Genomic DNA, 14,232 nt, shown 5'->3' with positions numbered 1-14,232 from the left:
AAGGATGGAAAATATGGAGAGGAGCAGAAGAGACGCAGGAGAAAACAGTGAGGAAGTGATGGTTTGTATAGTAAGTGGTAAATGGATCATTTTGATATCAGTATAAGAAAAAAAAGCTCTAAATTACTCTGTGCATAGAAGTTAATTCATGTCGATTTAAATCATGTAAAAAGAGAAAACAAGTTTCCAGTAGGTAACACATGAAAATTTCTTTATTACCTTGGAATAGACCAAGATTTTTTTTTTTTTTAAGTGGGACACAAGAGCACTGTCATAAAATATTGATAAATTGGATTACCTTAAAATTAAGATCTTGTGTTCACCACAAGGGATCACTGAGAAAGTAACAAGTCCATAGTGTAGTGGAAAGTATTTGCTACACATGTAATTGATGTGGGCCCTTAACTAAAATGTATAAAGCACGGAAGAGCAGATAATACAAGAGAAAAATGAGCATAGACTTGAACAGGAACTTACTAAACCGGTTATCTTCAAATGGCCAATTAACACATGAAAAAACTGTGGCAAGAATATAGAGCAATTGGAATTCTTATACCTACCCGTTGCAGTGTAAATTGACTTCATCTCTTTGGAAAACTGAACATCAGCAGTGCCTATTAATCTGAAGCCAGGCATACCTTATGATCCAGCGGTCTCACTTCCAAGTATATATCCAACAGAAGTGTTTCCATGGATTCAGCCTAAGTTATGCTTGGTAGTACGAGTGAGTTGAGACAGCCTAAATGTCCGTCAGCCCTGAAATGAATAAATTGTGGTATATTTACATGCTCGAATACTACTCAACATTGGGCATTTTTGACATGAACTTTATTTAGCATCAGTAACTCTAGGATGTTTCTCTTGAGCCAGTTAGTTTCACATTTCTGCTGTCAGCCTGGGACGCAGGGACCTGGCTGCCTGGGTCTGGGGAGCCCCCTGGGGAAGGGGGCTAGGAGTCCTGGTATTTGTTGAGAAATTCACCTAGACTCCCTGTTTTGTTAGGTGGCCCCTTCTTTGGCTTGGCTTGCTTTCTCTTAGTCTAGAACCTTTCTGCTTTACTTTCTATAGAGAATAAATCTTCAAACTTCTGCCTTTGTACAAGTCTGATAGCTGTCACTTAGATTCATTGGGTAGAAAAGGTGTAATCTACAAATGAAATTGCTTTTTAGTCAGACTTTGCCAAAAATGTGTACTTTTGCTCCTTTTCTTCCACCCTTAGTTTTAGAAGTACCTTTTCAATGCATATTACCAGGGCAAGTGTGTCTGCCTGGAAAAGCAATGGGATTAGATTCCTTTTAAAATCCTTATGATAAAGCAGTTTCCACTGGATTGAAGACTTCATTGTGAAAGACAGAAGGAGAAGAAAGAAGAGGGACAGTTCTAGACCATATAAATTTCAGATCAATAACAAAAGAGCAGTAACCCATGGCTGAATCAGCAGAAGACCTGAACAGGTATTGCAGAAATGAAAAAAATATGAACAGCAGAGAAATATCAGAATATGCCTACCATAATAATTACTAAAGTTTGCATTAACACCAGAAGATCAGTTTAGTCAGTCATGTCTGACTCTTTGCGACCTCATCAACTGCAGCACGCCAGGCCTCCCTGTCCATCACCAACTCCCAGAGTTTACTCAAACACATGTCGATTGAGTCGGTGATGCCATCTAACCATCTCATCCGCTGTCGTCCCCTTCTTCTGCCTTCAATCTTTACCAACATCAGGATCTTTTCAAATGAGTCAGCTCTTCACATCAGGTGGCAAAATATTGGAGTTTCAGCTTCAACATCATTCCTACCAATGAACACCCAGGACTGATCTCCTTCAGGATGGACTGGTTGGATCTCCTTGCAGTCCAAGGGACTCTCAAGAGTCTTCTCCAACCCCTCAGTTCAAAAACATCAATTCTTCGGCGCCCAGCTTTCTTTATAGTCCAACTCTCACATCCATACATGACTAGTAGAAAAACCACAGCCTTGACCAGACAGACCTTTGTTGACAAAGTAATGTCTCTGCTTCTTAATTATGCTGTCTAAGTTAGTCATAACTTTCCTTCCAAGGAGTAAGCCTCTTTTGATTTCATGACTGCAGTCACCATCTGCAGTGATTTTGGAACACAAAAAATAAAATCTGACACTGTTTCCACTGTTTCCCCATCTATTTGCCATGAGTGATGGGACCGCATCCATGATCTAAGTTTTCTGAATGTTGAGTTTTAAGCCAGCTTTTTCACTCTCCTCTTTCACTTTCATCAAGAGGCTCTTTAGTTCTTCTTCACTTTCTGCCGTAAGGGTGGTGTCATCTGCATATCTGAGGTTATTGCTGTTTCTCCCAGCAATCTTGATTGCAGCTTGTGCTTCCTCCAGCCCAGTGTTTCTCATGATGTACTCTGCATATAAGTTAAATAAGCAGGGTGACAATATACAGCCTTGACGTACTCCTTTTCCTATTTGGAACCAGTCTGTTGTTCCATGTCCAGTTCTAATTGTTGCTTCCTGACCTGCATACAGGTTTCTCAAGAGGCAGGTCAGGTGGTCTGGTATTCCCATTTCTTGAAGAATTTTCCACAGTTTATTGTGATCCACACAGTCAAAGGTTTTGGCATAGTCAATAAAGCAGAAATAGATGTTTTTCTGGAACTCTCTTGCTTTCTCGATGATCCAGCGAATGTTGGCAATTTGATCTCTGCCTTTTCTAAAACCAGCTTGAACATCTGGAAGTTCACGGTTCATGTGTTGCTGAAGCCTGGCTTGGAGAATTTTGAGTGTTACTTTACTAGCATGTGAGATGAGTGCAATTGTGCGGTAGTTTGAGCATTCTTTGTTGTTGCCTTTCTCTGGGATTGGAATGAAAACTGACCTTTTCCAATCCTGTGGCCGCTGCTGAGTTTCCAAATTTGCTGACATATTGAGTGCAGCACTTTCACAGCATCATCTTTTAGGATTTGAAATAGCTCAACTGGAATTCCATCACCTCCACTAGCTTTGTTTGTAGTGATGCTTCCTAAGACCCACTTGACTTCACATTTCAGATTGTTTGGCACTAGGTGAGTGATCACACCATCGTGATTATCTGGAGAGGTCTGCCAGAATGTGGTCCGTTGGAGAAGGGAATGGCAAACCACTTCAGTATTCTTGCCTTGAGAACCCCATGAACAGTATGAAAAGGCAAAAAGAGAGGACACTGAAAGAGGAACTCCCCAGGTCAGTAGGTACCCAATATGCTACTGGAGATCAGTGAAGAAATAACTCCAGAAAGAATGAAGGGATGGAGCCAAAGCAAAAACAACACCCAGTTGTGGATGTGACTGGTGATAGAAGCAAGGTCCAATGCTGTAAAGAGCAATATTGCATAGGAATGTTAGGTGAACATGGAATGTTAATGAACCTGGAATGTTAGGTCCATGAATCTAGGCAGATTGGAAGTGGTCAAACAGGAGATGGTGAGTGAATGTTGATATTCTAGGAATCAGTGAACTAAGATGGACTGGAATGGGTGAATTTAACTCAGATAACCATCATATCTACTACTGTGGGCAGGAATCCCTTAGGAGAAATGGAGTAGCCATCATGGTCAACAAAAGAGTCTGAAATGCAGTACTTGGATGCAATCTCAAAAACAACAGAATGATCTCTGTTCATTTCCAAGGCAAACCATTCAGTATCACGGTAATCCAAGTTTATGCCCCGACCAGTAATGCTGAAGAAGCTGAACAGTTCTGTGAAGACTTACAAGACCTTTTAGAAATAACACCCCCAAAAGATGTCATTTTCATTATAGGGGACTGGAATGCAAAAGTAGGAAGTCAAGAGATACCTGGAGTAATAGGCAAATTTGGCCTTGGAGTAAAGAAAAACAGGGCAAAGGCTAATAGGGTTTTGCCAAGAGAACACCACAAAATAGAAATGAGCAAAAATTTGATGCTGGTGAGGTGTAACTCAGGAGGAACTTGTACGCCACTGGGACAATCATTTTGAGAAACCATTTGGCAGTGTTGTGAAGTGGAACATTTGAGGTTCCATTTCTTTATTTTTTTAAAACTGAACTACAGTTGATTTACAATATTATGTTAGTTTCCTGTGTATAGCAAAGTGACTTGATTATATATATATGTGTATATATATATATTTTTTTTTTCTAACTCTTTTCCATTATAGTAGTTGTAGGATAATGAATTATGGTTCCTTCTTGTGCTATATGGTAAATCCTTGTTGTCGATCTATGTTTTATATAGTATTGTGTATCTGTGAATCCTGTACTACCAGTTTATCCCTCCTCCTCTTCTGCCTTTGGTAACTGTTAAGTTTGTTTTGTAAATAAGGTCATGTGTACTGTTGTTTAGATTCCACATATAAGTGATACTGTATCTGTCTCTCTTTGTGTGGCTTTGTGAGTTAGAGAATAGGATGAACAGCAGAGGTGGCCTTCCCTGGGAATGTTCTCTTAAGATCTGTTCACTCCAGAAAACAATGTCTCCATTTTGGTGGTGGTCATTAATTTTAATAATTCATAGAAGCAACTATTATTAGTAATAGCAGCTAACATCTCTTGAGTATGTACCTTGTGTTAGACCCCAGACAATTTTCTCATTTAATCTTCATGGCAATCGTACAAGGTAGGCATTGTTATCCCACTTATAATGAGAAAACTGAAGGTATAAAGAGCTTAAGAAATTTGTTCAAGATCACGCTATTAGAAGGTGGTAGGGCTGGGAGTTAGAGCCAGATTTGTTGAAATCTCTGTCAGTATTGTCAAGTTGAAAGAGTGATCCTACTGAAGCAAAGGAGAAAAATAAGTTAGAAATCATAATGGGCCACAGGCCATAATAAAGTTTTCGGGATACTCCTGTGAAGTTGCTGTTGATTTACCTCTTGTTTAAAGTCATTGTGACTTGGAATAGTGAGAAAATGGAGGTCTGTAGTTCTTAGGAAAAGGAGGTAATAGTTTTGCGGACACTCACCATTTATCATCTGGTAGGGTATGTTGTGTAATTGAGTGTTATATCACCTAAAGTTTTTTTTTTTTTTCAGTTGGCTGTGTAGAGCATTGATACTACTTCATGTTTTTAAAACACTTAACGTTTTGAATAGATGACTCCTACTCATGGTTCATAAACCAGAGAAATCCAAAAAGTAAGAAGTTTGTCATGTATGGATGTGAGAGTTGGACCATAAAGAAGGCTGAGCGCCAAAAGACTGATGCTTTTGAACTGTGATGTTGGAAAATATCTTTGAGAGTCCCCTGGACTGCAAGGAGATCAAACCAGTGAATCCTAAAGGAAGTCAGTCCTGAATATTCATTGAAAGGACTGATGATGAAGCTGAAGTTTCAGTACTTTGACCACCTGATGCAAAGAGCTGACTCATTAGAAAAGTGATGGGAGTGAGAGCAGATTGTGGTGGGTGGAAGAAGTTAAGATATTGGAAATAGATTGATTTCTTAAGAGGTTTGCCTGAGAAAGGGAGGAGAGAGGCCATGGGGCTGTTGCTAGAAGTACAGGAAAAGTAGTTTGTTAAATGGGAGAGAGTGAGCATACAAAATGGAAAATAAGGAACTGACTGTTTCAAGATTCTGAGAAAAGGGAAGGGAGTGTGATCCAGACAGAATTGCAAGGAGAGAGAGGTCAGTGGTTGTGATGGGAGGCCAGGAGGCCAGGATAGGACACACAGTAAGTTTAGATTTAGGAAGAATTTCTTCATGATGCTTTCTGTTTTCTCTGTATAGTAGGAGGCAGAATCACTCACTGAGAATCTCATAAGAGGATGGAAATTTCAGGGTTTAAAGAGAAGAAAATTTTGGAGACAGGCTGAGTGCTGGTCCTGTTTTGTGCCCTTGAGTATTGGTGTCATCCTTTTGCAACGGAGTGACTCTGCTCCATATTTAACTTCAGCAGCCTATCTGCAGGCATACAGGAAGTATATAGATCACTGGATTCATCCGGATCATTTGACTACGTGGGTATGAAAAAAAGAGTGTACTGAAATGATAGATGATGGGATGCAATCGAAGCAGAAAGTAAGTAAGGAAAAGGAAGCACTTTTTTGGAGATGTCATGGATTGGGAGATGATGTCATGGGTTTTGAAGGATGATGTCATGGGTTGGGAGGCAGTGTCATGGGTTCAATCAGGGGAAGTTCCTTGGAGGCTGAGGAACTGTCACAGTGGAAGAGTGTGCACGTAGCAATAAGAGCAGATTATAGTCAGTACAGTCAGAGGGCATATTTGAAATACTTAGCTTGGAGGGGCTACAATTAAATGCCAGAATCGTTAATGTTGAATAAAGCTTTTCAGCAAATGGCGAGACTGGGCAGGGAGATACCAGGCAACGCCATCTTGGGGAACCATAAAGAAAGATGGTGTTTTCTGGTCCTGCTCCTTAGTTGGGTTGATGGAACAGGAGTCAGCTGATCAAGAGGTTCCTGGAGCGGCTGCTATTCGCTTGGAAGCCCTCGGCCACAGCGATACTGTGTCCTGCTGTGGATTGCCGGGAACGCTAGGCTGGCTGGCTCCCCAGGCTGATGCCATTCATTTTATCACATCTTCTGTCACATCCCATTTTATGTGAAGCTTTTGGATTCCTCTTACCATGAAATGATTAGGGTCTCATTTCTTTGGCTCACTTATCATCATGGAGCTCTGTGCTCTCTGTTGTTTAAGTCATAGCGATATATTTCTATGGATTCATCAGGATTTACTTTACATTTTGAGCAGTGTCTTGTATTTGTTAGAGTGTGACTAGGGCATTAATCAGCAACTGAAACAGATGCCACCTGGCTTATATGGATCTTAAACTTTTGATTGGGTTTCATTCCCAGGTCTTTACTAATAGAGCTACAAATAATGACTAGCAAGAAGGCAAAAGGATGCATAAATCTACTAAGAGAACCACATAAATGCTGAATGTTAAGATTTCAGTGTATGCTATGTATGTGTATTGTGTCTAGAACCACCCTTTTCTGGTTTACTGTGGGAGTTTTGCGAAGTTTTGGGAAGCAGAAGTTGGGTGGGATGATGATTGCAACAGCTGGAGAGATGGTTGATGATGGCAAGAGGAGTCCAGCAAGGGGGATTGCAATCAAGAGGCCTTTGAAGTCAAGGAACTCATTTCCCTTTAGAAAGTTGCAGGGACTGGCAACTTGGGTAGTGGGTCTAGCAAAGGGAAGGAAGTGTGGGCCTAACAGTTTTCAGCAATGCTCTTGGTACCCAGAGTGATGATTCAACAAGTCCCCTAGTTCTGGGTTGGAGGCTGTTGGTTCATAGATGGATGATAACAAATGCCACTGGTTTGAAGAAGAAATGCGTTTACTAAGAGACAGATATCATTAAACCAGAGGACAAAAGGGCGTGTGAAATCCAGGTGTTCAGATGGTATCTGCCCTCTGTGTTATCCAGTGCTGAAATGAATCATTTTCCTTGGATTTATACACACAGTTTAGTGAAAGAACTGGAATTTCTATGACTTGCCTGGGATTCAGAGCAAGTTTAAGACTCATGTCCAACGAACGTGCCGACAACTGGTGGTTCTACTGTGAATCTTCAAAATGCCGAAGCCCTCTTCTCTCCAGATGATTTCGTTTGCCTTTCATCTGTCATCTGAAGAACGTGGGGTTTCTTTTAATGGACCAAAGGCAGATGAAGTCAGGGCGTCGTTTTGTAATACACTGGCAGAGATATTCAGAGTTGCCTTATTTTCTCTCTGCATAAACGTCTTCATTTTTCTAAGGCAGAAATAGACTGTGCCCGACAAGTCGCTCCATATCTAAATGTCAGCATGATGGGGGCGGTGCCCCCTGGAAACACTTGGCATGGTGGCATTTTCGGGCAGATGCTATCTACTATTTTATCATGAGAGGTAATCTTTGGCCCTGCTCTGTGTGTAGACTGGTGATGTACATCGAGAGAGACAGCAGAAAGACCACCCCAGGCAAGGAGCAGCAGAGCGGCAATGAATATCTGTCCCGATGCCTCGACCTGCTCATCCGTCACTTGGTGCAGGAGCTGCCACGCATCCTGGGTAAATCGGAGGCTCGTCCATCCTAGGCCCTTCCTGCTTACCTTTCTGTGACTTGGCTTTTAGGCATCTCTTCTCTTTTTGTTTTTGATGGTCTGTTTTTTACAGGCAAGTGCAATGACACTTCTTGAATGTGTAGTTTCAAAATTTCAATGTGCCCTATCTGTTATCATAAATATTTTGTATCAGTGACATGATTGAGGCAATGAGTAGGCTAAAGGGCTAAATTAGGTTACATTGAGGTGTCATCTCGAAGTCCTGGAAAAGAAAAGGAAAGAATTTTAATTGGTGAAAATTGGACTTTAGCTATCATTTTAGGAACTTCTCTCAAGATTTCTCTTTGCACAATTTGGAAGAAAAACATTTTTCCTTCAGGTTGTAACCACAAATTTATTTTTTCTTACAATAATTTAAAAATACATAAGCATCAAAATTTAATATTAAAAAATTTTGATATTAAAGTTTGAAAATTTCATTGGTTTGAAAAATTTAAGATGAAAGTAATAATGATCTGCAAAGGATGTTTATTACAGCTAACAAAATCTGTTATTCCACTGTTATTTACAGATGCAAAAATCATCTAAGGAATGTGTACATTTAGTTTAAAATCGCATTCCATGCTTTCCCAGCAGATGTGGCTATAAACCAGAAATGTTTAAAATGTTAAATTTGATCCAGCCTGTTATGGTAAAAGATATTTAGACTCAGAAATTCAAAATATTAAATGATATTAATGAAAATATCTTCATGGCTGATTGACAGTGACTTTTTGCTCCACAGCTAATAATGTAGTAGATTTTTGCCTGTTCGTGACTGAAAATAGAGCTTTTCAAAATTTATTTGGATTGTAACCCTTTTAAAATCTCCAGACCAAAGGCCACAATCTGGTCAATTGGTAGCTGACTTTCTTTTTACATGACTCATCTTGTCTTAGGAGATGATGATGAGATTCATGTGTCTAGCAAGGCAAGGTTTATTTATTATTCGACTTGGCTATCCAATGAGAAGTTTTGGGAATTGATCTCTTATTACTACCATCCTATTCTATTACCAGAGAAATCTAATCTATGATCTGTTAGCTTATAATTGTTAAAATAACTTTTTCCTGTTTACAAAAGTAATGGATACTCATGGTTGATATTTGGAAAGTACAAAAAAAGAAAAATCATTTTTGTGTTCTATTTTAAATTTCCAGATGAGAGATCAGTCTTATATCCATCTTGTCCCCCAAGGCCACAGCTTTCTGTTGTAATGTCAAGAGTTGGGAATAAAACAGCACAGTTTCCACCCGCTTCTTTTATCTGGAGATCATTTCCCTTAGCAATCCCATTAGTACTCAGCCCACAGCTCGTGCTCCCTCAGCGTTTGTGGTCTCTAACTTCACGTGTGCTCTGGGTTGTGCTTTGCAGGTGACATTCTTAACGCCCTGGCTAACGTTTCTGGTCGTAAACACCCATCCACAGTTCAAGCGAAGCAGCTGAAGATGTGTCTGCCCCTCATGCCTGTAGTGCTTCACCTGGTAACATCTCAGGTATCATCTTTTTTGGGGAAAAAAGTGGAGCTGAGAAACGTCAACTCAGACAAAACATGATCATTTCTTTCTTATGCGTGGCTTTCAGGATTTAATCTATGGAAACTCTCATCACACAGGTATTTCGACCTCAAGTTGTAACAGAAGAGTTCCTTTTCAGTTACGGAACTATTCTTGTGAGTAATGCTGAATTTTTCATGTTCCTAATAAAAATGTGGCTGTCCCTACTGTTTGTGGGATTTGGTGTCAGAATGAAGTAATTTTAAAATCTTAGTGGTATTTATTTGTCTCTAGGGAAGTGACCTTTTTGTATTTTTATCTGTTGACTGTAATAAAATTTGACATTTGGGGAAAAATACATTCTCTCCTGATAATGCATTTTGTTTAGAGACAGACCCAGGTAGGGTAATTAAGTCCATAGAAAAGATTTTCATAGTGTTTGGTATTAAACATCATGAAAAGATTTAAAATAATGAAATTGGTAAAAATGGAATTCTGGAAACATAGTATTATAATTTACTTTGGCTAACATTGTCCAGCTATGTGCATGCAGTATCTCTTTCTGTGATGACATTTCTTTAAGTGAAGCTCAATTTAACCTTATCTTTAATTTTAATGAGATGAGTAGCAGTGAAAAACAAATCACTGTATTATCTTTCACTTTGATTTTTGCTCACACAAAAAAATAGTCTTTTTGTTAAGGTTGTGGCTCGTGAATTATGTTATCTTTTCCCCTTGCCTGGAACACTTACAGTATATTCTGTTGATGAAACAGCGAGCTGTACAAAGGGAAAACGAAAACATTTGTCACGCAGCCTATTTTGTCTTCCTTCGATGTTAATAATAAACGCTGAGCTGAGATTTTAAAAATCCCATATCAGATAGGTATCTCGTTAAAATGAAGTAAATATCTCAATTTTATTGCTGGTTTGGAATAAAAAAAATGATTACCATCCACAAGTGAGGGTATAGTTTTCTAGAAGTTTCATCATACAGTAATGTATGATGTTTTGAAGTATGACTCTTGAGTAGAGAGGTCACCGACTTTTGTAAGCAGTGTGTTTAGTCAATGCAATATAGGTTCTTCTGTACTCAACTTCAGATCATTATCTCCTTGAATCTTGAATTCTACAAAGCATATAATTTTTGCAGCACATTCATGAATTTGCAAATTGTGAGAATTTTGTTTGCCACCTCCTTTAATATGCTTTCTAATCTTTTTAAGGACAACATGGGTATCGTTTTTAGCAGCACTATAGTTCTATGTTTATACCTCCATTGCACTGATATGTTGATGCCTGATAATAGTAATTTTGCCCTTGCAGCCCTCCTTGGAATATTTTGGCCCAGTGTTTGTTTGTTTGGGCTAGGTAGAGTTCCCCTGTGTTCATTCTCTTTATTTTTTCCTCGTGTAGTAGTTTGCTGTGCTTACGTTAACTGAGTACAGTTTAGATTTTCAAGGAACTATCAAGATTTTCAAGGAACTGTCAGGAACTCCGATATAGAAGTCTTTGTGGACTTTCATCTGTGTCTTTCAGGGAGACATGTAACCTCTACTTCATGTAACCCATCTGCTCCCTCCGAGGAAGGGCCTCCTCACCTTCTCCTAAGAGGGAGTGCACCCTTTGAGGTGTGGGGGTGTTCAGTAGGGCTCAGTATGGGTTTGCTTCACATAGGCACTTTCAGGGAATGGAAGATAACTTGCTTGGTTCAAAGGTGACTGTGATACTGAAAGTTCTTTAGCAGTCTTTCGCTTGATCATGTTGCTTAAGTAATAGGAGTTTACACACACAGTGGAAAAGGTCTCTTGGCTCTGTTTGGGCCATTTTCCTAGTTTGAGTCGCGGCCAGTTCCAGAGTTCTTTTGTAATTTTTCTTACCGCATCTGTTATTTGGCCTTAGCTGTGCGTCCGTCTTTCTTGACTTAGTGTTGCTAAGTTGTCACTAGTCCAGGGAGAGGAAGCGTTGACTGAAGTCATGGACCTGGCTGTAGTTATGCACCCAGTTCTGGTGCGTGTTTGTGTGAGCTGTTGAGAGTTGGCTGTTGCTTCTGTGAGTTGATCCACAGTCTGTCCAGAAGATGCCACAAATACTGTTGTTAGTTACAGTGTCCCTCCAGTGCCAGAGGCGTAGTCTACTCCTCCCTTGGAAGGAGTAAAAACCCCTTGGAAGTTCCCGGTGCAGGATCTGCACATTGAAATCCTTGAGTTTTCTGTTTGAGACCAATTATTTTAAGTTTTGTCTAGGCAAAGCTTCCCTGGAGTTAAGAGGGTTTGTTTGTTGATTTGTGTGGGTTTTTTTTGGGGGGGGGTGCAGAAGGTGGGGTGTGGGAAGGCTGCAGAGCTATTAATGCCCTGTAGGCCAGCGCGTGGTGCTTCTCCCATCCCGGGGGCATAAGGGGACCACACTGTTCCCATGTACACCTTTAGCACTGTGCTTGGAAAGCCTTGTTTTCCTGGTGCTGGTGCCCAGTCGCCCAGTTATATTTGACTCTTTGAGACCCCATGGACTGGAGCACAGCAGGCTTCTTTGTCAGTGGGATTCTCCAGGCCAGAGTACTGGAGTGGGTTGCCATTTCCTTCTTCAGGGGATCTTCGTAACCCAGGGATCAAACCCACGTCTCTTAGGTCTCCTGCATTGGCAAGGAGGTTCTTGACCACTAGTGCCACCTGGGAAGCTCTTTAGATAACATTAAAGCACCTACTATCAGAAATAATTACTCTCCAGTTTTATTCTTAGAAAAAATATTCAGTTGAGGCTACTCACCAAAATGATATGTATAGAGAAAAATGGAAAATAAAGGCAAATACAAAAGGACAACAGGCTGTAAAAGGACAATAGGCAAGTCTGTTGTCCTATTATATTCTAAAAAAGAAAAGTGAAAGTCACTCAATCACGGCCCCCTGGACTATATATAGTCCATGGAGTTCTCCAGGTCAGAATACTGGAGTGGGTTGCCATTTCCTTCTTCAGGGGATCTTCCCAACTCAGGGATCAAACCCAGGTCTCCCACATTGCAGGCAGATTCTTTACCAGCTGAGCCACCAGGGAAGCCCAAGAATACTGGAGTGGGTAGCTTATCCCTTTTCCAGTTTATCTTCCTGACCTGGGAATCGAACTGGAGTTGAACTGGGGTCTCCTGCATCACAGGCGGATTCTGACCTACTGAGCTATTAGGGAAGCCCTTTATATTTTAAAAATGAGCATTAATTTGAGGTATTCAGGCTTTTGGTCCACCATTAGTAACTATTATCTAAGAACTTCTTGGGCTTTCATGCTCAAGGAGCTCTCCAGGGGTTGCTGGCCTGCCTCACATGGGTGGAGACAGCAGCCATACTTGGTGTGATCTTCGCTCATTAGAAGGGTCCTGAAGGCACAGGCTGGAGGGGCTGTTGGAATTTTGCTTCCCATTGATTTCTGTTTTCATACTGGTACCAGGCAGGCATGGTTTGCCTTTTGACCTGTAGGTATCATTTATAAAAAATTTATTTTGGTAGAAGAATTCAGGCTACTTTTTATATTTGGAGTCCTGAGTATAGGCTTTAGCTCCCCCCTGCCCCAAGCAAAAGGAAGGTTTGGTCTCTTTATGATTTAAAGAGGCACGTGTTTGGAAGCAATTTAGTAGGACACTTTTAAACCATTATTAAGCTTTCGAAGGGCCCAGGCCAAAGAGGACTACACAGCTGATGATTGCTGTTTTTACTTCTTATTGGCAGAAGCAATGTCATTGTACCTGCCTCCCTCTCCAGTAAGAGGGGGAAGAAATGGTACCCAAGGACACTTACGCAGTAAAGCATCTGGGGAGGTGCTATGGGGAAGTGCCAAGGTGAACTTCAGCTTAGTTCTTTCATACCTTCACTGAATTGGACTAGGAAACAGGAAGCAATGATATTAAGGAAATCTGTTTGAAAACTCATGATGTTCACTGTGTTTCTTGTGTTCTTCTGAAAATACTCTTGACTAATGAGCTGAGGAAGAGGACTTAGTTGTGTTTATTCTTAAGTTCTGGCCTCATTAGTTTATGAAAGTTCAGTGATTATGTGGTGGTTATAGTTTTTTACAAAAAGAAAAATTCAGATTTTCAAATGAAAGAAATGGTGAAATGATTCTGGTTTTCACACAAGAATGTGATTATAATATCCATCATCAATAAATCAGTAAATCTTTGCCAATCCTGGGCCTTGAGAAAAGACCCTCTCCAGATTTTTATTTTAAGTGAGTGTTGGTCTGTTGATAGATTTTGACTTCAGCTGTAGAAGATAAAGCAGAGAGCGGGTACACTCATATTTTTATTTATTATTTTTTGGCTGTGTCACACAGCTTGTGGAATCTTAGCTTCTGGCAATGAAAGCGCCAAATCTTAACCAGTGAACTGCCAAAGGATTCCCTTATATTTAAAAAAAAATATGATATTATATATTTGTTCATTGCCACATGAGTGTTCTTGTTAGGAAGATTTTTCCTTTTCTTAAAAATTGTTTATTTAAAAAAAATCTAACACACCCTGAAGTCATATACCCACCTTGCTTAGAGAACTTGCTCTCAGCTTCTCAGAAGTACTGAGCAGTAATGCGGGCACCGTCTACCCTGGAGGCATAGCCGTCTTTCCTTCCCCCCAGATGGGGCCGTACTTTTGCCCCACAGTCCTCCGCCTGATGAGCCTGGTTGTGGCGTAGCTGCCTGCTCTG

The 14,232-nt window shown here is 40.3% G+C and overlaps 1 protein-coding gene across 4 annotated transcripts in view; it reads left to right on the top strand.

The window, feature by feature from the left end:
* The window catches only part of ULK4 (unc-51 like kinase 4), a 496,024-nt gene that overhangs the window by 137,447 nt on the left and 344,345 nt on the right, over window positions 1-14,232 (top strand). For all 4 annotated transcript variants that reach the window (XR_010662955.1, XM_065933097.1, XM_065933095.1 and 1 more), the window contains 3 exons: window positions 7,884-8,017; window positions 9,424-9,545; window positions 9,665-9,721. Coding sequence is in view for 3 of the 4 variants with exons in the window: in XM_065933097.1 (XP_065789169.1) it covers window positions 7,884-8,017; window positions 9,424-9,545; window positions 9,665-9,721 (313 nt within the window). In the remaining variant the exon portion in view is untranslated. The remainder of the gene's footprint in view (window positions 1-7,883; window positions 8,018-9,423; window positions 9,546-9,664; window positions 9,722-14,232) is intronic.

This window comes from Muntiacus reevesi, chromosome 4 (assembly GCF_963930625.1).
Source record: "Muntiacus reevesi chromosome 4, mMunRee1.1, whole genome shotgun sequence".
NCBI classification, from domain to species: domain Eukaryota; kingdom Metazoa; phylum Chordata; class Mammalia; order Artiodactyla; family Cervidae; genus Muntiacus; species Muntiacus reevesi.
This window is presented reverse-complemented; position numbering and strand designations above follow the sequence as displayed.